We start from the raw sequence: 26,040 nt of genomic DNA, 5'->3' as shown, positions 1-26,040 counted from the left end.
GGAATATCACGGCACTATGAGAGCTTCCTCTTTCCCCAGTGTTGCATTACCTGTCTCAGGTATGCTGTAGGCTTTGCTCTGTGGTTATCAGTGTTTTGACTTGGTCTGCAATATCTATATTTATGTATTCTATCTGGCAAAGTCAGTATCAGTAAATTAAAGGGTTTTTACTTATGTCTATCCAAGAGTATAAAAATTTACCCAAAAGTTCTAAAATCTGCTCTTTGGTCACTTCCAAACATCTCTTCAATTAACATTGGTTGAGCACCCACTGTTTACATTCACAAACATCCCTAGGGTTGGACCTTTGCCATTTTAGCACTTACAATAGGTGGAGCACATAAAATATTCACATCAATGACTCCAAGACTGGAATATGACTTAAGGTCACAAGGCAAGTTAGTGTGGTAGCAGGAACTAAGACAGAGGCCTGAAGCCTGCGAGGCCAGAATCTTTGAGTAATGGAGTTACATTTACTGAGCAGTGACTATGGGCTGGGACTGTGCCTTCTCTTGTGCTTGTATTGTCTCATTTATTCCCACAAGCATCCTATAGGTCATTTTCACAGCCATTTTAGAGATTAAGGAACAAAGTCTTTCCAACTTAAAAACCACTTTCCAAAATCCCTTGTGAAGTGCTGAGCTCAGGAAACTTAAGCAAATCTAAGGGCCTGTTTTTTTTACCCTATCTGAATAACTCTGCACTCATAGTGAGGATGGTCTCACTCACTGTGGATGTTCCATGTTGGATGTATTTTACCAAAGAATCTCTTTTGGAAATGCCACGAGAATTTTTATTAAGTATTTAAAATACCACTCTGGTCTCTGTTAACATCAAGATTGCAGCTATGCCACAACCAGTCCCTAGGTCCTCTGTGGGGACAAGTTCAAGTACCTTGTGATGCACCATTTTCTGGCCATCTGCAGAGATCCAGCAGTGCCAAGTTAATCCAGGCAAGTTGTGCCTTTTAGAGAAATCCCAGCACCCTCTGTTGTGTTGGTTGATAATTCACTATATGCTGAGATACGAGGCTTTACAGGATCAGCATGTTTCTTCCCTCCAGTGCTTGTGCTCTGGCATTATCTCCTTTATCTATGTCCCTTTGACACAGAGCCTTCAACAAGTGAAACCCTGTAGGAGGAAGAGGCTGATTCATCATGTTGTTGGGAATGGGTAGAAAAGGGTTGGAGCATTGCTTTTCTGATAAAAAGTAAAAAGGCACTCCAATCCACTCTTCCAAGAGCTCAAGCTGAACCCTGAATCAGGGCCCAGCCTACTTGCCACTTTGCTTGATATAGTGCTAAAGTGGATTATGTTTATTAAGCTGTACATTTGTATTGATTATTCATAATGGGGGTTAGGGGCAATGGTATTTTGGTGGCAGAATTTTCACCTTCCAGACGAGAGACCAGGGTTTGATGCTCAGCAATTGCCCCTATGCACAGCCACCACCTCTCTGCCAGTGGAGGCTTGTGTGTTGATCTGATGCTGAACATATTTCAGCAGGTTTCAGCAGGGCTTCTAGGCAAAGAACGCACGCAATACGCGGCTGTGGAGTCGGATCTGACCCATAGCGACCCCTCCTTGGGTTTCTGAGGCCGTATCACTACGGAAGTAGATTGCCCAACCTTCCTTCCGAGGAGTGGCTGGTGGGTTTGAACTGCCAGCCTTCTGTTAGCAGTCAAGTGCCTTAGGCACTATGCCACCAGAGCTCCAGGCTAGGAAAATCTGCTTCCAAAAATCATCCAATGAAAACCCAATGAATCCCAATGCTCTAATCTGCTCCTAATTATGGGGATGACACAGGACTGGGCAGTGTTTACCTCTGCTGTGCATGGAGTCACCATGAGTTGGGTCCAACTTGACAGTAACTAACAACAAGTTTGGAGGTCTCATGGCAATTTAGACCCTCAAGGAGATGGATTGACACAGTGGCTGTGACAAATGCTTGTGAGGATGGCACAAGACCAGGCAGTGCTTTGTTCTGTAGAACATAGCATTGCTATGAGTAGAAACTGACTCGACAGCACCTAACCACAACAATGGCAATTTGAAAATTCAAAGTATTTGGAGAAAAAGCAGTATATTGTGTAAAATCATAAATCTCCTGTTTTATTTAGAGTGATGGGTTTTAGAGTCATTTTACATTACTCATGGGAAGACTAAATTCAGTAAAAATTCAGTTCTACAGGTTCTGCAAGGTATGGACCACTCTTCCAAAAATGTCTTCCCTGTTTAACAGAGTTCTGTGACATAGGATATGCCCAATAAATATTTGTAGCATAAATGAATAAATAAATCAATAAATGAATGGATGAATGGATGGATGGATGGATGGATGAGGTGGGTTTATGTATGTGGAATAGGAGCTCATACAGCCAGTACATATCAATCCTCCTTTTCTACGTTCTGTCTGCCATGTACTTATTCTTTGGCCCAAACCTCAAGGATTGGGGAGGGTGTGTTCTACTGAGGTGACCCCACCCAGCATCTGCTGGATGGCTCCAGAGGCCCCTCACACCCAGCTCATGATCTGCCCCACCCTTGTTCACTCTGTTTGGGAGGGACATAATAGATAAAAGGACTTGTTAAGTCTCCTCTGGACGGTTCTTGACCCTTGGTCCAGAAATTAGGTATATCAAGGTCTGGGTTGTCATATGGAAGATAAATAAATGAGACTGAAATACCCTGGAAGATCAGTGACACCTGCTATTTAGCAAGAAAAGAGGCTAGATTAGAGGCTTGGGGGCTACATCCTTCAGATATGCTGAATCTCACCCTAACCATTCCTCTCCTCAGCTAACTGTCAGGGGACCCAGAGGGTTGGCATGATGATCAGAGCAGAGGGTGGCATAGAGCCCACGGCCAGCACTGGCAGTACGCCTACTTCCTTGGGTGATTCACTGAATTAATTAATCACTCCAGGGTCTGCAATTGCTCTTAGTAGCATATTTTTCTCTAATATTCTTTCCGTTAGTAAATGTGTACCTCTTTTAAGTATCTTTAATATACCTAAAGAAATATTTACACAACTTTATACAAATTAGGGGAATTGATATACCCAAAGTATTGTGATAAGACAGGCAAGTCACTTTACAAAGGGATTCTCCAAAAGCAAGTCTCTCACAGTGAATTAAAATATGATTCGCTTCATAATATATACACAGCTCTCCAGGAATAAATAAATTTCATTGAGTGAAGAACTTTATGCTTAAATGAAGCAAGAGAATGAAGCTAGCCAACAATGTTTAACAAAGGGATGGGTGGAGGTTCCACTATGGGAGTACAACATAGTGACCAAGAATATGATATCTGAAAACAACTGCTTGATTGAATCCTGGCTCCACCACTGACCAGTTGTGAGACTTTGGGCTAGTTATTTAAACTCTCTGCACTTCAGTTTCATAGTTTGCAAAACATGACCTATAACAGTACCTGCCACATACAGTGGTTGTGAACTTTTTGTAAAGCATTTAGAACAGTTCCTGGCACATAGAAGGCTCCATATAAGTGTGAATTCTTATAATTATGTCCAGAAATTTCTCCATTGCTTTAGTACAAAAATAAATCACATTTAATCTAGTCCAGTTCCAGTAGTTAGAAGAGCCGGTTGAGTCACTATGTCTAACCTGAGATAATCGGTGACAGGCTCGAGGGAGGTCCAATTATCTGCCTTCTCTGTCTCCCTCTCCCCCAACTATTACATAACAAAAGTCTACTCAATATTTGCCTCTCCTGTTTTCTGCAGAATAAAATTGGCATGATGTGCAAAACATATTTATCATTCTGCTTGTTGAGTTTCTCTTGTCTCAAGTGGGGAGTTAAACCTCTAAGTAAAATGTACAATCAAGCTATTGATTTCCTTATATCTTTTTCATGAGTCATTAACATCTCAGCTTGACATTAATTCATCTCAGGGCTGGGTTACGCACCCCCATTTTATCTCCTCATTAATTCTTAATCTTTAAGAGAAACTGCAGCTGAAGAAGGGTATAAACATTTTAAAACATTCATAGATTACTGACAGTTCCATTGGTAACCTGCCCTTATCTGATACATACAGGGTGCAGAGTACACCCTGGGCTGTGGAGAGTGACCAAGGTAGTGAAGAGATACAGAGTCTTTAACTTTTGATCCAGAAGTGGGCAGGGAAGATGCCTGCTGCATGTGAGTTTCCTGGCTGGCGTCCCAAATTCCATTACTCAATGTTTTCAAATGGGGAAAATTTATTTTTGTATTGTAGGTATCTGAACTTGAAGTACACAAAGTAAGGAGCCCTGGTGGCACGGTGCTTAAGTGCTCAGCGGCTAACGGAAAGGTCAGCAGTTTGAACCCACCAGCCCCTCTGCAGGAGAAAGATGTAGCAAATGGCTTTCTTAAAGATTTACAGCCTTGGGAACCCTGTGGAGCAGTTCTACTCTATCCTATAGAGTTGCTATGAGTACGAATTGACTCAATGACAATGAGTTTTAGCAGGTAAAGCTACTTAGTACTGGGTGACCACTTAATCATGTTAAAAAATTTTCTCTCCCTCCTCACTTCTCCACTCCCCTAACCAGAGCCCTTTGAAAAAGGAGAAGGACATTTCTGGAGCACAGATTCCTGACCTATGTCCATGGACTCTAGAAAATTATGTGCCTATGGGAGGCATTTGTTTTCCAAGAGAGAGGTGCATAATTTAATTTTCATAAGATTCACGAAGGGTTTTTGACCTTAAGAAATAGCAACCATTGGTGTAGAAAGGGCTGAGCATACCAGAGCCCCTGGTCCTCCTGTGCGATCTTAGGTAAGTTAGTTAAACTCTCTGCCCTTCAGCTGGAAATAGTTCAAACAAAATCAAAGGAACGATATTATTTCATGACCTGTGAAATGACATGGAATTCAACTTTCAGTCTATTATGGTACATGGGCTGTTCATTGGTGATGTGTTGTCTGCGGCTGCTTTTGCACTATTAACAGCAGACCTGGAATACCTGTGACAGGAGACGGGTGTCTTGTGTAAAATATTTACTATCTGGATAGCCCTTTATTGAAAACATCTGACAATCTCTGGTCTAGAAAATTAATTTCAAGAAGTTTCATTGCCTCTCATGCTTTTTATTTGTCCATTCCCCTTGTAAGTCTATCTTGGGTAAGATTTATTTGTCCTTGAATTTTCTTCTTTAACCCCTTGGCATTAGGCTCAATGCAGGAAAAGTTAGATGAGCCAAATGTGTCTTTGCTCCCAGACATGAGATGAAAGGGCATTTCATGTGCAGACCCTGCAGCCCAACAGTTTGTGATAAATACCAAAAGACTGGTAATAATGGTGCAGAAGGAGGGCATTCTCCAGAAAACATCATTTTCAAATGACCAGAGGCCGTTTGAGCCTCACAGCTTCACTACCTCATTTATAGCTGAGGGTACTGAATGGGTTGGGGGACTGGAGATCTTTGGGCCTCCATGCTGCCCCTTCTACATGATGCCTATGCTGGAGGAAGGTCACATCCCATTCATGTACTGGCAAAGCACAGCATTTCCACAAATATGGGCTCATCTCCATTCCAGTCCTCTTTCTTATTCATAGGTTTAAAAACCTACTCATAGGTTTTTAATAAATAATCTTCTTCCAGCATCGGCATCATGTAGGCAGCATGGAGGCCCAAAGATCTCCAGTCCCCCAACCCATTCAGTGCCCTCAGCTATAGATGGGGTAGTGAAGCTGTGAGGGGAATCAAACTGGTTTGTCCTGAGCCTAATTCCTCCCAAGGTCTTAAACATTTGTTGTATGATTTAGTATCTGTGAAGGAACTGGAGACAAACAGTGATCTGTGAATTCTGAGGAAGGACAGAGCTATTTGGGACACAAAAGTCAAGAAAGGTCTGTGAATTCTGAGAAAGGACAGAACTATTTAGGACACAAAAGTCAAGAAAGGATTTTTTCTTCCTTCAGTACTATATTCCACAGACGGTGACTGAGTCTCTGCTTGTGAGAGACATTTTGCTTCACCCTGGAGATACCCCTGAGAATAAGAGAGATGTGGACCATTTCCTCAGAGAGCTTACAGCCAAGCAGGAATCACAAAATTACAAGAGGAGAGATGGAGCACAGGTTGTGAAGGAAATAGCACAGCAAGAGAAGCCTTTTGGAGTTTGGAGTATGTGTGTGTGAGAAGTATGGCCATAAGACCAGACTGGGGAGGAAGATACAAGGAGATATGAGACAGAAGTTTCCTTTGGAATCTTCTGACAAAAGGGAGGAAGGCTTTAAGTAAACACTGGAGAGGAGTGATTTAGAATAATCATTCAAAGTCACATAAGAGGAAAACATAAAAGCTATCCAGATTCATGGAAACAATTATTCCTCATGACTGGTACACCATGCGATCTGCAGCCTATACAATTATGAGACCAGAAGAACTAGATGGTGTCCGGCTACCACTGTCAACCACTCGGAGGGGGAATCTATGTAGGAGATCCTGGATAAAGAGGGAGAACAATGTAGAATGAAACTCAAAATCATTTGGAAAAAAAAAAAAAAAAAAAAAAGGGGGGGGGGACCAGTTTTGCTGGTCTGATAGAGCCTGGTGGAGCCACTGAGACTATGGCCCCTAGTTGCCCTTCAGGTCTGGAATTGAACCCACACCTGTGGCTTCCAGCCAAACAAAAGACAGGCATATGAGTCGAACATGTACCTGAGGTAGATGCATGCCTTGGAGAGAACAATCATGGGAGAAAGAAGGGCTGTTTAATGCACAGGGAGACAGTTCAGGGGGCAGGAGTGCATGGAGGGATGGACACAGGGAAGAGGTAACTAACTATCAGGAGGAAGTGGGAGGGGAGCTGTTGTATTGAGGTAAATTGTAGTCAATGTCCTGAGACAAAGTGTGTGTGAACTGCTATATGGAAAGTGAATTTGCTATGTAAACTTTCACCCAAATCACAATTAAAAAAAAAAAAAAAAAAGCTATCCAGAGCAAATAATGTTAGGATGCACGTAAAAAAGTAAATGATGAATTCCATGCATTTTGCTTTAAATCAAAGTGGTTCCCAAATTTTTTTTTAGAGAAATGTGCTGGGGGAAGATGCAATGCTAGAGCTATCTCTACTTGTATAAATTTATGTTAAAATACCACATGGTTCCTTTAACGTCTTCGCATCATTCATGTTTTGATTGAGAATTATTTTTTTAGAATATAATTCTTACTTTTTCAAAGTCTGTGAAGGTGTGAGTCAATTTTTTCCCCATTTGAGAATGAAGTTGAGAAAAAAGGTCAACTGTAGTTTCATCCTAATAGGAAAAATTTCCTAGAGAAGCACGTTGAATTACCACAAAATACTCAAATATTAGTCAATGCCCTTGGCCTCACTGCATTGTTCCTTTAAAACAGCTGCCTTGCACATCAAAGGCCAAGTTTAGGGCTTAATAAATCCTGAATGCATGACTGGAGTGACAAATAGGATATTAGCTGCTGTTTTGTCCTGTCAGATATATTTTAATTTCCACTCAAAATTAAACTTCACTTTAAGCTTTAAGCAAAGGTGAATATTATGGTATTAAGTGATTTCAATAACTATTTATAATTGTGCTTCCCATTAACATTGATTTCAGTGTTGTAGAGTAAAATTTTGACATGTACCAATGTCTAGAAATAATTATTTTCCTTCTCTCCTTCCTTCCTCCCTCCTTCACTTCCTTCCTCTCTTTTTCTCTTCCTTTGTCCCTTCCTGTCTTTCTTTTCTTCTTTCTCCCAGGGATCATTACTTGTGTGATGTGACTTGGGTAAACCAAGAAAGAATTTCTTTGCAGTGGCTCAGGAGGATTCAGAACTATTCCATCATGGATATCTGTGACTATGATCAATCCAGTGAAAGATGGACATGCTTAGTGGTAAGACTGAATGGGGATGTTCTGCTTCTAAAACTACATGGGATCAGAGGGCTCTGTGAGATCAGGGAGAGAATGAATGTTGGGCATTGGGAAATACGGTTTGAGACTTTGTGACTCTGGGTGCGATCTCAAGGTAGAAGTAAGTCATGACTAAATTTCAGGTAATCTGCTATCTGGTTACACTTCTATTTACTTTCACTCATTAATCTTGTTGTTTTAGTTATGGATGCTATCACTGGGAAAGGGCGTGATTAGAAACCCAGAAGATGGAATCTGATATCAAAATTCAAAACATCAAAGAGCACTAGGGACTGCAGGTCAATGAAGAATGTTTCCATAGAGAAAAAACATGGGATGAGGAATGACTGGCAACTAGGTTATAAATCATCAATGTACTGTGACTATTTTTAAGCAGTAAACAACTTTAGGGGAGCTCTGGTAGTGTAGTGCCTAAGGCATTTAACTGCTAACCAGAAGGCTGGCGGTTCAAACCCACTCACCACTCCTCAGAAGGAAGATGGGGCAATCTACTTCCATAGTGATACTGCCTCAGAAACCCAAGGACTCAATGGCAGTGAGAGTGAGAAACAACTTTAGAACTTAAATTGTTCTAAACCACCAGTCTGGTTTTAGATGATGTCAATATTGAAGGAAACTCAAGTGTTAATCCAAACTTGATGTGCTGGGGGTTTCTGGCCAAGAGACTAGGTGGTCCAGTCAGGCTGGTAGAGCAGGATTAAAGACCCTTAGGGAGTCTATTGGTTTGTCTTGGATTCTCAGCTGGTTCAAGAGAGGTGGAATCTTATAGAAGGTTGCACATCCCAAGGACACCTCTGCAAGCTGCCTTTCCTGGTAATGGGCCCTTTGCCTATACACCTTGCCTCTCCACTCACCTTCTGGTTGGACACCTCAGAAAATCTTGCACCCCAAAACTTGATTCATTCATTCATTTATTTATTATGCCTATTATTATTGAATGTCTATTATGTTCCAAAGAGCCTTGGTGGAAATAGCTTTGGAAACCCTATGGGACAGTTTTACTGTGTCCTGTAGGGCTGCTATGAGTCAGAATTGACCCAATGTTAATGGATATCATGTTCTAAGCTCTGTGCTGAGTTCTGAATGTTGTTGTTGTTGTGTGCCATTGAGTCGAGTCAGCCCAACTCATAGCAACCCCTCCTGGGTTTTGGAGGTGGTAGAGTTCTGAATATGTATTTTAAAAAAGTGTGTGTGTGTGTGTGTGTGTATGTATGTATATATATAAATGAGTCAGCATGCCTGTCTACAAAATGTTTATGTTCTAGTAGAGAATACCTTTAAGAAAATAAATAATAATAATAGTTGCCATTTATTGAGCACTTACAACATGCTAGATTCAGTGGAGATAGGCAATGAGGTTAAGTGGCTTGCTCAGGTAATGTGAGACAGCCAGAATTCAAACCAAAAAATCCAAGCTCTTTGCTTCCTGCCAATTAAATCATTGGAATATCAGAGTATTATGCTAAAAGAAGGTATTTGCAAGATACAGAGATAATGTAGAGAAAAAGATGATTCACTCTATTAGGGGCATGTGGAGTGGAGAAGGGAGGTGACATGGGAGAGATATGGAGCCGTCTGGATAAGTTGCACCATGCTGAGCAGACAAGGGCAAGAAGACCATAGAAGCAGATGGCGGTGCAAAGGCAAGGTGGCGGAAAATAGCTTAGAGCTTGCAGGGACTTTGGGTACACATGACTAGGGGTTGAGCGGAGAGAGAATGAGCTTTGACACACAGGCTCACTTTGACATACAGGCACCAAGTCTCACTTGAGTGCCATTCTGAGAAGTTTGAACTTATCTTGTAAGAAGCAATGAACTTTTCAAAGTTTCAGACAGTAGAACATTATAATGAGATTTGCTTTTTTAAAATGCTCTATCAGTTGCCAACTTGGGGTCAGCTGGGGGCTGTGCAGGGCCAGGGAGCAGACTGGAAGGAGAGAATAACAGCAGAGTCTGCAATGAGGAGAATATGGCAGTGGGCCAAGGGAGACCTCAGGGGATGTGAACTAAGGCAGTAGCAGTAGAAAAGAAAGAGAGAAGTCAAGGAGGTAGACAACAGTGGTGAAAGATGACTGTGAGAAGAGTAAGAATCTAGAATGGGTCCTGAGGTTCTAGCTTGGGTGAATGAGAGCCATTAACTAGGACACGAATGAAGGAGGAAGAACAGGCTGGCGGGGGTGGAAGAAAGAGAGTGCAGTTATTTTAGTGGATAAAGTGCCAGTGGATCTTCCAGGGCAGAGTATGGGCCTGGACTCAGGACAGCTCTAGGTGAGAGATGCAAATGATCTAATGTACTTAAATACATATATTAACATAAATAAAATAGATGAATGGAGATAGTGTTCTGTTCTTTTGTTATAAGTACGTTTTTATTTATATTACCACAAATTGTTCTAAAGAGTAGAGTTCATCATCTCACTTCTCTTTGAAACACTGTCATGTATTTTTCCCTCCCTAGACACGGCAGCATATTGAAACAAGTACTTCTGGCTGGGTTGGAAGAGTAAGTATTTAAAGTTACGGATTTTATGTAGTATAAGTTAGATACTCAGAGCTATTTACTATATAGATGGTCACAACTAAGCCCCTATGTTACTGGCTGTTAATGGAAATATTAATTGACCTATTTATTTCTCAAACTATTTCAAGGTTACCTTTTTATGGGGAATATATAACATATTTGGGAGCTCTATTAGCATAGTGCCTAAGGCACTTGACTGTGGTTCAAACCCACCAGCCACTCCTCAGAAGGAAGATGGGGCAATGTAATTCCGTAGTGATACTGCCTCAGACACCCAAGGAGGGGTCTCTATGAGTCGGGTCTGACTCGACGGCACATAACAACAACAAGAACAACAAAAACAACATATAACATATTTAGTTGGAAAACATGAATGGGGGATAAATGATCAATTAAAAGAACAAGTAAAACAAAATCTAGGCAAATTGTAGTCCTCAGTAAGTTAAAAAGCAACCATTTGCTGAGAGTCATCCAAGACTCTGAATGTGCTCCTTGACCTTATATTTGAAGTTATGTGCTTTAGAGACAGAAAACATGATTTCAATCCACAGCCCGCACAAATGCCTGAGGAGATGTGGTTACATCCACCAGAATTTCAGTGGCATACACACAACACTGGCTATGCAATTATCTTTAGAGAAAATCATACCCATTTGGGTTCACACTTTACTAGGCACCCAGATGGTAACGCAGAACTTTGTCCAAGAAAGTGCAGTGACCCTCAGAGATTTCTCATGCTTTTCCCTCACACTGTGTTACACATAGGGCAGAAAAACCATGTTACTCCAAGACCATGGAATGAAGCGAATGCAATGAAGGAACGCCAGCCATCATGGCACATTGGGTGAAAGATAAAGAATAAGTCTCACCTAATTCTTATGATCATTTCTATTATGCTTCCTTTAAGAGGGGAAAAAGTGGTACAAAGGAATACTGAGATGTATACATTGCTTAAGTCATAGAACTAAGACCCCCTGGTCTAGGAACACAACCTCTTCCAGCTGGGCTTGGAGCTCTGATAACATTTACACGTCCTTTTTCTTTAGGCATTGATTGGGCAGAGGGGAGAGGTTTGCCAACATGAAAAGTGGTTTCCTCCATGGCAAGAGACACGCTACACTTCCTCACGACTCTCTGAAAAAAAATATGTTTTTTCCTCTCTGTATTTAACCAGACAGATGCCACTTTTCACACATTTCTACTAGGCACAACTCCATCCAGGGGAAACAGGGAAATGTATTAAAAAGATAAGGCTGTGAACACAGGTCTAGAGAGGGGAATGTGTTTCAGAGCTCTGTAATGAGAACACCAAGTGTACCGCACGCCTCAGCTTGCTCCATAAATGAATTCGCTTTGAATCACTAAATAGAAGAAGAAGCATTTTTCTTCCTTCCCAAAATGGGAGCTTGATGAGAGAGGAAACATTGAGGGTGAAGTGAACCAACAATTTTAAAAGACCATCTCCTCCTACCTGCTCTCAAATGTAGCAAGGAAGTCGAAATCATAAAGCGACATATTCCTTTCAGGCTGGGAAGGCACTATCCTGCTTAAATAACAGAATACTCTGAGCACTCTCTCCTATTTAACTGTAAAAGGTGGAAATTTTGTTCTGTATTTCTATATAATTATTATTATTATTATTATTAAGCACTCTGGAGCATATTTAACAAAGTGGTAAGACATAATAAAAACGCTAGTTATGTGAATGCTTCCATTTGAAATATATGACAGACGTTCTTCATGGAATTTTGTCCAGAAATGGCTAAAGACTTATTAAGCTTCACTTTCAAAAAGAAATACATTTAAAGAACAGGAAAAAAAATTACTCCCTCCGTCAAAAAATTACGACTACCTCCAATCTGAAATTGTCAAAAAATGATGGAAGTGTGTTTCTGTAAAGTGCATTGTGACACTGAGGGAATTCACTTCTTGAAACTGAAAAGCTAATGATATTTTTGAGCACTTACCATGAAGTTACATACCACTTCATGAAGTTATCCTCCATAAAGAGAAAATGTCCAGGAATAACAGTAGTCATTCCGATTTTTGAGGGTCCTATGGAAGTCACTTTACCTGCATTCTCTGGTTTACTCCTCGCAAAAAAGTCCTATGAGTTAGGTTTCTCTGTCCCTCTTTTATAGAAGGAGAATATTCTTTTGAAACAATTTTGGCAAGTAAATGAAGCATGAATTTTTGACAAGGCTCTGAAGCAGTTCAGTCCGGTTTGACCCCATGCTGAGAATTTGCATTTTCCCCCCAGATACACTGAATCAGAATCTACATTTTAACAAAATCTCCAGGTGATTCTGGTTCATTGTATGGGGGGCGGGGGGGGGGGGACACAAAAGCTCTCAGCAGGTGATCAGAACAGAATGAACTGGCTCAAAGCCCTGGGTTTTGAGCGGAGGTGTTGGGAAGGACTTTCTAACTAAAGTTACTACTGAGATGAGACTAATTTGATTGAATGTGTTTTTGGTTTTCCATCATGTTCTAGTTTAGGCCTTCAGAACCTCACTTCACATCTAATCGTACTACCTTCTACAAGATTATCAGTAATGGAGAAGGCTACAAACACATTTGTCATTTCAAAATAGATAATGAAGTAAGTATTTTACATAATTTAGGTCAGATTGATTTTCTTTTTCTGAAACTAACTTGAAGTGGAAATCATTTGGTAAATTTGATCAATGTGCACAAATAATCAGGCTAATTCAAATTCCTCAAAGGCATACACGGTAGGGTGGGATAGGGTAAAGAGACCCAACAAGAAAGCCCAAGGTCATCTGAATTCCTGAAATAAATGATTTATTTTTGCACTTAACTTTGATTAGAGAGCGAATCTAATACATTTCTTTTGTAAAAACCCTGCCAGGCCTGCACATTTATTACAAAAGGAGCCTGGGAAGTCATAGGAATTGAAGCTCTTACCGATGAATACCTGTGAGTATTGGAATAATTGATGGGTATAAATCTTCTTGTTGTAATCGTGCCCTCTTTGCCCAGAAGCAGAGAAAAATCTTCCACAAATAAACAGTAGTCTATTTGGAATGTGTTCAGTACTTTTTTCTCTTTAACATACGGAAGCCTTAATGATTTTCACATATGCTTTGCAGACTTGATACCATGCCACAAGCAGCTCTACCTCTTGCTCTTACCTGCTTTATATTACAAGAGCTGTAGCTTCTTTTCCTTGAATGTGGAGCACAGAACTAGCATTCAGGGGTATTGTTTTAGAGTTCAGCTGACACTGAATTGTTAGAAGTCTTGGGAAGGCTATTTTGCCTGTCCATGTCTCAGCCTTGCCTTTTGGAGAGTGGAAATCTTTGCAGAGGCTTTCAACTCTATTAGTTAGTGAAGAAATGAATGTTATTTTTCATTAGAATTGGAGACACTTTAATATTTTTATTGATTTCACTACAGAAGAATTTTGCCACTGTACAAAATAGTTCTTAAAGGCCCTCTTTAGATGTGGCACTGCCACTGCCAGGCAGAGCAGTTTCCTGCCCTCTAGGAGTATGTAGTATGGAACAGAAATGGAGAAAATAGCGTGGGAAAAGGGGTCTCATTTTCAAGTTAGTTGTCTAGTCATATTTTGCATACAAAAGACTATGTTTGGATTTTTATTTGTCACTTTCATTAAGAGGGAAATTCTTGTGTTCATATATTTTAGTCTTTCAAGAAAAAGAATCTCTTGTGTAGAGACAATGGAGAAAAGTGTCTTAGGAAGTGGGTATCAGGGGAGGGGTGGAAATCCAAGGATAAATGAAAGGCAAGTGCCTTGTATGTGTGCTAATGCTTGATGTTTGAGTTACATGGAATGCATTTGACTTTTTTAAAAATGTAACATATATTTTATTTGTTTCCTTCTCAGATATTACATTAGTAATGAACATAAAGGAATGCCAGGAGGAAGAAATCTGTATAAGTAAGAGCTCTATTAAGTTGTTGACTTGAGTCTTTTTATCTGATGAACAATTTCTGGGCTCTTATTGCCTTGTCCTAACTAGTATTAAACTGGAATTCCTCTCAAATGCTTTTATTCCTTTATAAATCAGTCTACATGTCACCAAAGAAGAGAATGACTTAATAGGTGTTTTGTGATATTGTCAAACAATGGCACATTTAAAGTCATTACAAATTAATTATGTATTTCTTTCACACTGAAAAGCAAAAGGTTCTTGAGGATTGCTTTGGCATTCTGAAATTTGAAACTGTAATATGGCATTGTTCAATTCCTTCCTGTCATTTACACTTTCATCAAGCTCTTAATTTCTACTATTGGTTTTACAGAATCCAACTGAGTGATGTCACAAAAGTGAAATGCCTTACTTGTGACCTGTACCCAACAAGGTGTCAATACTATTCTGTATCATTTAGTAAAGAGGCAAAGTATTATCAACTGAGATGTTCGGGTAAGTCTGAACTGACTGGGAGGGTGGGCATTTGCAGCTGTGACTCACAATGTCTATCTGAAGTCACCTTCTCCCTTCCTCTCACCGTGAACACTTGCACTCACCAGATGATGCCTCCTTCTCTCTCTGGGCGACCTTCTCTCCAGTCTCCCCATCCATGAGATTTCCTTCTCATCTCCAGCTTGGGAAACATACTTTCTGCCTTGCCTAATTCTTTTCCTTTTGAATTTGAAATTGCACCTGTCCCCTTCTCTTAACTCATGCCTATGAGTTTAACCACCTCTCTTGCACATTCTAACCAAGATAATTGCATGGCTGGCATTAGACTGAAAACACACAGACTCCAGAGCTTATGTATAACAGAGATACTTCATCCTTATATATGCACACATTGTGTATCTCTTGGTTGTTACTTTATACACTTGCAGGTTTAAATAAGAAAATATAGGTGGGTGGTGCCTGTCACCAATCACAATCACTGCTCTATTTTCTGTGGCTATTGTTATTACTTGATTTCTCTGTCATAAATGAAAAACTTGGACAAAGAGAGATACTCACACAGCTAGTAAGAGGCACAGCAGGATTCAGACACTGGTCTCTGCACAATGATTAAAGAGCCCTCTCTTTAACCATTGTGCCAGAAGAGTTTTCAAAATGGGAGAAAGAATCTGGATATTCTGAAAAGAACTGTCAATCGCCAAAAAGGAGCTCCAAACCAGTTCATCTGAATTCTTCTCCACTATCATGTTCTTTTTACTATTACATTTTCCTTTGTGACCCTTTACTATGACTATTTTTAATTATCATTTATGGGCATGTACTTTATACTATGTACCTTTGTGTGTGTGCTGACAGCTTTGTATTCCTTCTATTATTTAATCCTTTAAAAACTCTGTAAAATAGATATTATTAGCCTCATTTTACATATGAGGAAATTGAAGCTTAGATAATGTTGTCCTAAGTCACACACAAGTATTAGGATTCAAAACCAGATCTGTGGCCTACATTTACTGTGGTTCTGATAAAGAGTGAAAAGAAATATTAGCATCCTAATATATCAAAATCAAATAGCTAACAAAATAGCTTTTCTACACATTACCTTCATCACTGCAACTATCAGAGTTGGGATAAATAGTGAAGATATGTGCTTGTGAGAAAAACACTTTTTCATGCCAGAAAGGAATCGCTTATCCAAGTCAGGCACTGTGCAGATGTGAGCTCTGAAGGCATCAGGAGGGAAACCCACCCTCTCCTCAAATGAGGAGGGTACAGTGCTCTAGCCTGAGGAAGCAGGGCCTGAGAGACAGGTGACCATCGTGGCACCAACGTAGTGCAGGGAAGGATGGGCACACAGGTGTCTCAAATGCTCAGGTCACAGATGAAGTAATCAGGCACAGAGCCAATCATATGTCCAAAGGCTCCTTTCCTGCTTCATTCTGCTGTGCCCTGTAACTTTCCAGTAATACGTCTTAAACTCAAATTGCAGTTATTTTAAGGAAAGGGGGACAAAATATTACAAAAATTATAACAGACAACATTTATTGAGCTCCTTAACCACTATGATATTATGATGTATTCTGTCAAAGTTAATGGTAACAAATGATATTTGTGAGAAGTAATGTATGCTTTTTTTCTTTTTTTTTTAATACTCATTTTTTTTCCTGATTATATTAACATCTTATATTATATTAACAGGCCCTGGTCTGCCCCTCTATACTCTGCATAGCAGCAGGACTGATAAAGGTATTTTATTGTATTTCACCTTCAATTGCTTTTAGGAACATGTGTGAATAGGACCAGCAGGGATTAGCACAGTGTGATTTCCTTTGACCTTTGAGTCTCATAACAAAGACTTGAATGCAGGGCTTGTGACCCAAAGTATGGATAGTCTGGTCAGCGACACATATATTTATTTGTTCATTATTGCATTGTATAAATATCAATTCTTCACATTGCAACAACTTTTTCCTGTCTCCTGTATTTAAATAGAACTGAGAGTACTGGAAGACAACTCAGCTTTGGATAAAATGCTTCAGGATGTTCAGATGCCCTCAAAAAAACTGGACTCCATTGATTTGGGTGGAACAAGTAAGTTAAATGGAATTTAACATATCCCCAGAATAGTATTTCTCTTGCAAACACCAATAGAACTAAATATGATCATTTCCTCTGAAAATTTACCTTTTTATATTACATAGAAACCTAAGTTAGAAAGTTTGCATGAAATATTCTGTGACAAGAACTATTAATTTTACATTCTTTTATCCTAAAATAGAATGAAATTCTATATAAAATTAGTTCTGTCAAGAAAATAAAAGGTATTTGGAGAAAATGCACTATTGCTAGTACAGTTGCATCATATTATTATTAAATATTAATTGGATTTTAACATAATGATATCCTAATGTATTTTACCTTTAACCCAAAGAGATTGAAAATATGTGAGATGATTGTATTAAAAAATTAGGGTCAGCTATAAAATATGGAAACTTCAGTCTCAGGAGAGAAATCTTGAATTTCTTCTAAAACACCTTCCCTATAATTAGCCTGCTCCTGGCCTCATAACCTAATAATGGGTTATACTCAGTGACCTCTGAAAACAATGAATTTCTTTGAGTAAGAAACCTTATTTGTTTTTTGTCTTTCTTCTCCATCTGTAACAACTTATGGGTGGAAAATCTGTCAGAAATCAATATATTAAAAAATAGCATAGATTTATTTCACTTTTAAATTTAAGACAAAAATATAAAATATTTAACTGACCTAATATTAAATGATGGGAAAAACACCTGCATTGTACCTCTCAAGAACAGTTTAGGATTGAATGTGCATATGAGTCACCTGGGACCTAAGTAACATGCACATTCTGATCCCGCAGATCAGAGCAGGCCCAGGAGTCTGGATTGTAATGAGCACCCATTTGGTGCCAGTGCTGCTGGCCCTTGACCCACACTGCAATGGCGAAAGCTTAGAGTTTTGGGAGAGCTCCATGGACAGTCTGGTGTTGGCAGTGTTGAAAGCTGAGATGTGACATTCTATATTTTAGTTGGTACACAGTAGGGAGATCCTGAAGACTTTAGGGTCAGGGAAGCACTATGATTACATAGATAACCTGGTAGGAATTGTAGGATGGGGCTGCCAGGGGATGAAGGTCCACTTGGCAGGTGGATATACTCTTTCAAACAACAGGAAAAGAGCCCGGAAGAGAAGGAGGGGGAGAAAGAGTAAGAGGAAGGACTGTGAGAATAGGAAAATAACCCTATTTTCCTATTCCTATTTCTATGCACAGAAGAGACTGTGCATCTTCAGTAACATAGAACTAAAAACATTTTCTAATCAACTAGTGCTGATTCAAAAAAAAAAAGCAGAAATCAAATTGTGAGGTTCCCATACTCATTGAAAATATTCATGATCACCTGATAGTTTCCAGTTCCATCAACTGATAGAAATTATCAACTGATAATTTCTATTGAAATTATAATGGAGACTTAAATTTTTAGTATTTTTAGAGTCAGAATTGATGGCAATCAAGCACATTTAATCAGAAAGTATTAAAATAATCCACAAAAGACAAACTGAAGAGCATTCTAGCTGTATAAAGATCTACTCCCAAACCTTTCTTTTCTCCTCAACTGGAATAAAACAAAAAGGAGATAGAAGTATGGAAGAAACAGCTCTAGAAATCAGGATTTTTTTTTTCTTACAGGTAATTTTAATAAAATATGTTATAACTCTCATTTTTCAAAAAGGAGTACAAGATTAATTACTTTAAATTGACCTCTGAATTTTGGAGGAAAAAAATACGATTCATTATTTAGGAACAAATTTTATTTAACTGATGTCATAACCAAGCACAGAGAATTAAGTGGATCTGCAGAAGATCATACAGAATATTTGCAAGAGTTTATTCCACGTAAACCTGATTTCATCCTGTGAAACACAGAGCTGAAATGGTAGCTCGGCTTTTCGGTCTGGGACGGCAATAGAATAACAAGAATATTATTAAATCAGAATTTTAAATAGAGTTGGGGCCAACTAAAAATCCTAAACAGCTTCAAGGAAATTCAAGAAGAGGAAAACATTTTGGAGGAAAACTTAGAACATAAGCCATAAACAAACTAGATAACTAAATCAGATGCCAAAGAACAGAATCATAAAAACAAAACATTAGAAATTCTAAGATGCACTTTTATTTTGTAAGGCATCAGTGTATTTGATAGAAACATTAGAGACATTAGGAGGGACTTTATTGTTTAAATATTAAGTAGTATTTTAATGTGGAAGAAAATGTTTTTATATCTTAAAAGCATGCTGGATCCAAACAGTTCATTTCCTTTTCCTATTCTTATTGAGTACATTGTTAAACTCTAGATATGACTTATCAGTGACAGAGATATGGAGGAAAACCTTCTGCTAATAATTGTTCTTAACTCTACTAATTAATCTTTCTGTTTGTTTAGAATTCTGGTATCAGATGATCTTGCCTCCCCATTTTGATAACTCCAAGAAATATCCTCTACTTTTAGATGTGTAAGTATTCAAGAGAAAGGAGCAATTTAGAAGTTAACAATCATATATTTTTTTGCCCAGTGCAGCTTACTGAAAAATAGAGTCAAAAATGCATCTTTCTTGAATCATTGTAAAGCAGTTTTACTATTTCCTTCGTGCATTTTACTCTCAAAACCCCAACCTGTGTTTTCTTCCATGTCCTAGTAAGAAGGTAGACACGCCTCTTCTGTCATTATGACATAGATTTTGTTTTGTTTTCTTGAATTCTTAAGGGAGTTGCCAAAGAAATTCTTAAGTCCTGGACATTTCACAAGCAAACAATGAGTATTAACACTGTTCCCAATTTCCTTACTTCCCATTCTTGCCAAAATATTTCCCATTGGTTGCTTTGACCCATTAACCCTCGCTTTCCTTCTTTTAGTTCCTTAAGTACCACTGGTTGGTATTTTCCATTCCTCTTTTTGGTGATGTTCTGGAAAGTTCTGAAATCACAGTCTTTGAAACAGCTAATGAGAACTCATGTGAACTTTAAAATATAGCAACTTTGTAAAATATTTTTAATAACTATTAAGAATACATTTTAATTTAATCCTTTAAATATTGTCCTGGTCTCATCCATAATGCCACAATGCCACTTTTCTTGTCCTAGCTTGTTTCATTTCCTTTATTAAAGAAAACAAGACTAACAAGCATTCTGAGCGATTGCCCTGTGCCAGGTGCTTGGCAGAATTGTCTTATTTCATTCACATAACAAACTCAGGTGATGAGCTTTATTAAGCATGTTATATAGAAGAGAAAGCCGAAGCTCAGAGTCATCTCTTTTCTGTTATTACTTGCAAAAGAGAAGGCACAGATATTAGTGTCACACATCCCCTTGCTTCACTGCAAGCATTCTCCCATGAAAGCTGAACGTAAAAGCTCAAAGAAAGGTAAAGATGGGTATTTTCAACATTCTGATGGGCTATTTGATTTTCATTAAGACAACAACCTGATATTGACTATAAAAAACCAAAACCAAACTCACTGCTGTTGAGTAGGATCTGACTTATAGCAACCCCTTCTTGGGTTTCTGAGGCAGTATCACTACAGAAGTAGATTGCCCAACCTGATATTGACTATAGTGACACTAATTTCCTTTAGGCTTTAGCCCCAGTATTGAAAAATGAATTCTTAAGAAAAGAGTTAAATTTTGTCTCCTTTAACTCTCCACTAAGGAATTATTCACCTCCTCTTCATGAGGAGAGTAAGAAAACACAGTAAAGTTAGTGCTCATTTCTGTTCAGTTGTTTTCCTTCTCCTGCTTTCTTTCTTTTCTAAATTTTATTTTGCTGTTAAGAATGTACACAACAAAACATACACTGATTCAACCATATCTTCATGTACAATCACGGACATTGATTACATTCTTCAAGTGGTGCAACCATTCTTACCCTCCTCTTCTGGGTTGTTCCTTCCCCATTAACATGATTATTGTCCCTTAAGTTTCTTATCTAATCTTTTCAGTTGCTGTCGCCACCTTGATACCATATTGTTGTTGTTGTTGTATGTGCTGTTGAGTTGGACCTGACTCATAGCGACCCCTCCTTGGGTTTCCAAGGCAGTATCACTATGGAAGTAGATTGCCCCATCTTCCTTCCGAGTAGCAGTACATAGAAACCAATACTACTTTACATCTAAGGTACTCCTTTAGATATTTCCCCAAGTTCTGTGCCTTTTTGTACCATAGCACTTTCAGGAGGGCTAAAAGAACTACTGTTATGGTCCAAGAAATAATCAAAACCAAAAAATAAACTGCTACTGTTTTTAGCATTACCACCAGCACACCACGTGTTCTGTGTACTAGGTCACATGTCTTTTATAGCAAGTTAGCATAACAATTCATTCCACAAAACTTTCAGACACCAGGAAGAGAAGGGACAGAAATAATTCTATTAAAACAATGATATAAATTTGAAGGGGAAAATACTTTAAATTTAATTATTTTATCAAGAAGCAAACACTAAAAATATCCCTTTGCTTTGCCCTTGGGCAAGCAAGAAAAATTGAACAGTTTTATGCATTCCTCCCACTCCCTGACTCCCAAATTAAAAAAAAGATCTGCTGGAACATATAGATAGTTTTAAAAGAGCATAATGTTCAAGGCAGACCTTTTTCACTAGTTACGCCAAACTATTGTTTGTTTTTAAGAAGACTTCAGGGGATATTTTTGGTTAAGTTTTAAAGATTATCTCAGGGCAGTAGTTTCAGAAGTTCATCCAGCCCCATGGCTCCTGCAAGTGTGGAGTCCATGATAATTTGAAATTCTGTTCTGCATCTCCCCTCTTTTGATCAAAATATTCAATAGTAGTAGCTAGGCACTATCCAGTCCTTCTGGTCTCATAACAAAGGGCACAGATGTTCATGGGGAAATTTAGTCACATGTTCCATATTCTCCTCCTCTGATTCTCATTCTTCTTCTGTTGTACCAGGTGAATAGAGACCAATTGTTGTGCCATGGATGGTCATTCCAAGCATTTAAGACCCCAGGCACTATGTAACGAACTAAGAGGTAGAACAGAAGCACCAAATATGTTATTACCCAACACGATGAAACAATGACCCTCACCCTCCAAACAGGAGCTCTGGTGGCATAATTCCTAAGGCACTTGACTGCTAACCAGAAGGCTGGGGATCAAACCCACCAGCCACTCCTTGGAAGGAAGGTTGAGCAATCTACTTCCGTAGTGATACTGCCTCAGAAACCCAAGGAGGGGTCGCTATGAGTGGGGTCCGACTCACCGGCACATAACAATAACAACAACCCTCCAAACTAAGGAACCCAATCCCCTGAGGTATTCGGTTATACATAAACAGACTCAGCAGCTACTCTTTTTGTTGTTGTTGTTGCTCCTCCTCTGCTTAGAGGTCTTAATCTTTTTTAAAGTAATTTTATTTAATTTGAGAGGTTAGGTAATTTGAGACAGACCTAATATTAAGGCAAGCTGTTATTCTCCTCCAACTTTAATGTCATTGACAGAGCCAAGGCATTTTGCATGTTGTCAACAAATGTTTGCTTGCCCAAGAAATACATGAATGCATTTTAATTTTTAACATTAGAATGTTATGATATTTAATTTAAAATTAAAATACTAAATAAAATTTCTTAAATATATTTTGTTTAAAATTATTTTTTTTGACTGCTATTGCTAAAGGAAAGTATTAGCAAAAACATGGAGGAGGAAACTGTCCAATCCTGTGGGGAAGATAGCGAGCAGATAAGTAGGAGAGATGGGTTAAAGAAGGAATAGTTACTGGAGAAGATCTGGAGCCAGGAGTCCTGTAGATGGTTCAATGGTGACACATTGAAATAAGATGCAATGAGGTATAGGGAGCCACTTTTGATTAACAAACAGAACAATGAGAGGGCTCGAAGGAGATGGTGCACATGACTATGTGTGCAGGGGATAGTAGCCTGTGAAGACTGCAGCACAAGGGTGTTAGACATGTTAATAAATAGAACAGCATACCTATTTCCAATATAATCTATTTCTTTCTCCTTTAAGTTTTAAGAAATAGAATTCATTCATATTTTGGTCCATTCCATGATGATTTATAGAGTCTTAGTGTGTGTAACACTGTGCTGGGCATGGTGGGAATGGGAAACCCATGATACAAAAGTCAGAGCCCCCAGGAAGTTACAACCTAGGAAATAAACTTGCAGTCTAGAAGTGTTTTTAAACTGAGACATAAAGTTATGTTCAAGGCTGCATTTATTGTCATCAGCATTATTAGTATCACGATGATTATTTCACTATACAGCTCCCCCTCACAATTAGAGTAATCACTTCTTTGGTTTCCAAGATACATATTTCTTAAAAAATGTCAGCCTATTGAGTTTGTATTTGATAACAATCTTCAAAGATAAAACTGATCAGCAACTTTGAAGGAAATACAATCATGAGAGTTGTGTTGTTATTATGGATTAAATCGTGTCCCCCAAAAATATGTGTTGTAAATCCTAACCTCTATATGTCTGTGGTTATAATCACATTTGGGAACGTGTTGCTTTGTTACGTTAATGATGCAGGATTAGTGTCTAGTGTGTTTTAATCAATCACTTCTGAGATACAAAAACTTAAACAAGGAAGGGAAAGAAACAGAAATGGGGAAAGAGAGAAGGTGTGCCACATGAAGATAACCCAGGAGCAGAAGCTCAGAAGAGGCAAAGATCTTCCTCCACAGCTGACACAGAGAGAATGCCTTCTCCTATGGCTGCCACCCTGAATTCAGACTTCTAGCCCCTAGACTGTGAGAAAATAAATTTCTCTGCGTTAAAGCTCTCCCCTTACGGTATTTCTGTTATAGCAGCAGAAGATAACTTAGACAGTTGCTAAGTTTTAGAGGATCCATTCTGGACACCCTGGTGGCTGGCACAATTTCAGGCTCATGATCAGGAAAGATGTACACTTCTTGTCCACAGGGAAGAGAAATGCAAGTAGTCTTTATCTGATGGAAAACTACAAAAACTAACAACTTGGAATCTTTCACAGCTATGCAGGTCCCTGTAGTCAAAAAGTAGACTCTGCCTTCCGACTCAACTGGGCTACTTACCTTGCAAGTACAGAAAAGATTATAGTAGCTAGCTTTGATGGCAGAGGAAGTGGTTACCAAGGAGATAGGATCATGCACGCAATAAACAGAAGACTGGGAACATTTGAAGTTGAAGATCAAATTGAAGCAGCCAGGTGAGTGACTAGGGGATGAATTCAAAAGTCATCTGATTTTTTTTTTTTCCAATTTACATTTTAATATTATAAAGTGTAAAAACATTGGATTATGCTGGGATGGATTTGTAACCTTTCATCTTTGGGGTGTATTTTTAAAGAAGGGTATCATATTTAGGTAAAAATCTATATAATTACAGATGTCTATAAAGTTTTTTTTTTTTTTAAAGCATTTCCAAAATTCTCTGTGTGCAAGTCTAGAAAGGTAGTTGATATGTGCTACCATCATCTAGAAACAGAGACTCCAAATTCATCAAACACACATGGACAGACAGAAGGATCTATGTACTCCTGAGTAAACATCTAACCAAACAAGCAAACTCATCGCTGTAGTCAAGGATAAATAGGAGAGTGACAACAGTGGAGTCCAAGGAGTGGCTTATACCATCTGGATGAGAAGCATGGAGCATAGTCATCATTAGTCACAATTTTAAGCATTTCAATGAGTATGAATCACATCTGATTTTGAACTTACCAGTTATGGGACTGCACATCAATGTGACTTCATTTAAGAGCTATTTAAATCATGAATGATGGTGCCCACACAATGAGGGAAGTGTTTTACTTGCATTGTTCTTGCCTTGTTATTGAAGCTGTACAGCAGCCCTGGAAGGTGGGTGTTCCTGTCACCATATTTCAGATTAAGAAAATGAGGCTCTTAGGGTACGTAACTTGCTGAGTGAGACAGGGTGTGGATCCAATGATTACAGTCTATTGCATTCATCTGGTAAATGGAAAGTGTAATCTGTGGGTTTCCAGAACCAACTGTACAGATATATGGGGAAATAGAGTAGGTGAAGTGGTTAAAAATAATGTTGTTAGTTTTGAACAGAAATGGGTGTTGGATTTTATCAAATGCCTTTTCTGCATTGATTAATATGATCATATGGTTCTTTTGTTTTGTTTATGTGGTGGATTACATTGATTGTTTTTCTGATGCTGAACCATCCTTGCTTATCAGGTATGAATCCCACTTGGTCATGATGCATTATTTTTTTGATATATTGTTGGATTCTGTTGGCTAGGATTTGCTTAAAGATTTTTATGTCTATATTCATGAGGGATATTAGTCTGTAGTTCTCCTATTTAGTGGTGTCTTTCCCTGATTTGGTATCAGTTCTGGAATAACTTGAGTAGTATAGGTTTCAACTCTTCCCTGAATGTTCAGTACAATTCTACAGTGAAGCCATCAGGGCCAGGACTTTTTCTTGTGTGAAGTTTTTTTATGACCCGTTCAGTTTCTTCCTTTGTTATGGGTCTGTTCAAGTATTCTATCTCTGACTTGGATAGTGTAGGTAGGTCTTGTGTTTCTAGAAACTTGTCCATCTCTTCTAGGTTCTCAAATTTGTTGGAGTACAGTTCTTCATAATATTCTGTCAATATCTTTTTTATTTCAATTGGTTCTGTTGTGACATCACCCTTTTCATTTATTATTCTTGTTATTTGCATCTTCTCTTTCCTTTTTTTTTTTTTTTGTTAGATTTGCCAATGGTTTGTCCATTTTGTTAATATTTTCAAAGAACCAGCTTCTTGTTTTATTGATTTTCTTTATTGCTTTTTTGTTTTGTTTTGTTTTCTGTTTCATTTACTTCTGCTCTGATCTTTATTTTACCTTACTTCTGGATACTCAGCAAAATAGTGATAGAAGGGAAATTCCTCAACATGATAAAGGGCATACATATATACAAAGGCAACAGCCAACATTATTGTTAATGGAGAAAGACTCAAAGTATTCCCCTTATGAACAGGAATCAGACAAGGTTGCCCTCTATCACCACTTCTATTTAACATTGTATTGGAAGTCCTAACCAGAGCAATCAAGTAAGAAAGAGAAATAAAAGGCATCCAAATTGGCAAAGAGTAAGGAAAGCTATCTCTATTTGCAGATGACATGATCCTGTACATAGAAAACCCAAGAGACTCAGC

The 26,040-nt window shown here is 38.6% G+C and overlaps 1 protein-coding gene across 1 annotated transcript in view; it reads left to right on the top strand.

Annotated features, from left to right (window-relative positions):
* DPP4 (dipeptidyl peptidase 4) overlaps nucleotides 1-26,040 on the top strand; it is a 118,460-nt gene that overhangs the window by 66,249 nt on the left and 26,171 nt on the right. The window contains exons 12-21 of the mRNA XM_042781074.1: nucleotides 7,735-7,870; nucleotides 10,368-10,412; nucleotides 12,925-13,032; nucleotides 13,303-13,370; nucleotides 14,302-14,355; nucleotides 14,721-14,842; nucleotides 16,538-16,585; nucleotides 16,832-16,930; nucleotides 19,303-19,372; nucleotides 23,881-24,075. Coding sequence (XP_042637008.1) covers nucleotides 7,735-7,870; nucleotides 10,368-10,412; nucleotides 12,925-13,032; nucleotides 13,303-13,370; nucleotides 14,302-14,355; nucleotides 14,721-14,842; nucleotides 16,538-16,585; nucleotides 16,832-16,930; nucleotides 19,303-19,372; nucleotides 23,881-24,075 — 945 coding nt within the window. The remainder of the gene's footprint in view (nucleotides 1-7,734; nucleotides 7,871-10,367; nucleotides 10,413-12,924; nucleotides 13,033-13,302; nucleotides 13,371-14,301; nucleotides 14,356-14,720; nucleotides 14,843-16,537; nucleotides 16,586-16,831; nucleotides 16,931-19,302; nucleotides 19,373-23,880; nucleotides 24,076-26,040) is intronic.

Source organism: Orycteropus afer, unplaced genomic scaffold (assembly GCF_000298275.1).
Source record: "Orycteropus afer afer isolate SDZICR_OR568_19922 unplaced genomic scaffold, OryAfe1.0 scaffold00084, whole genome shotgun sequence".
In the NCBI taxonomy this organism is placed as follows: domain Eukaryota; kingdom Metazoa; phylum Chordata; class Mammalia; order Tubulidentata; family Orycteropodidae; genus Orycteropus; species Orycteropus afer.
This window is presented reverse-complemented; position numbering and strand designations above follow the sequence as displayed.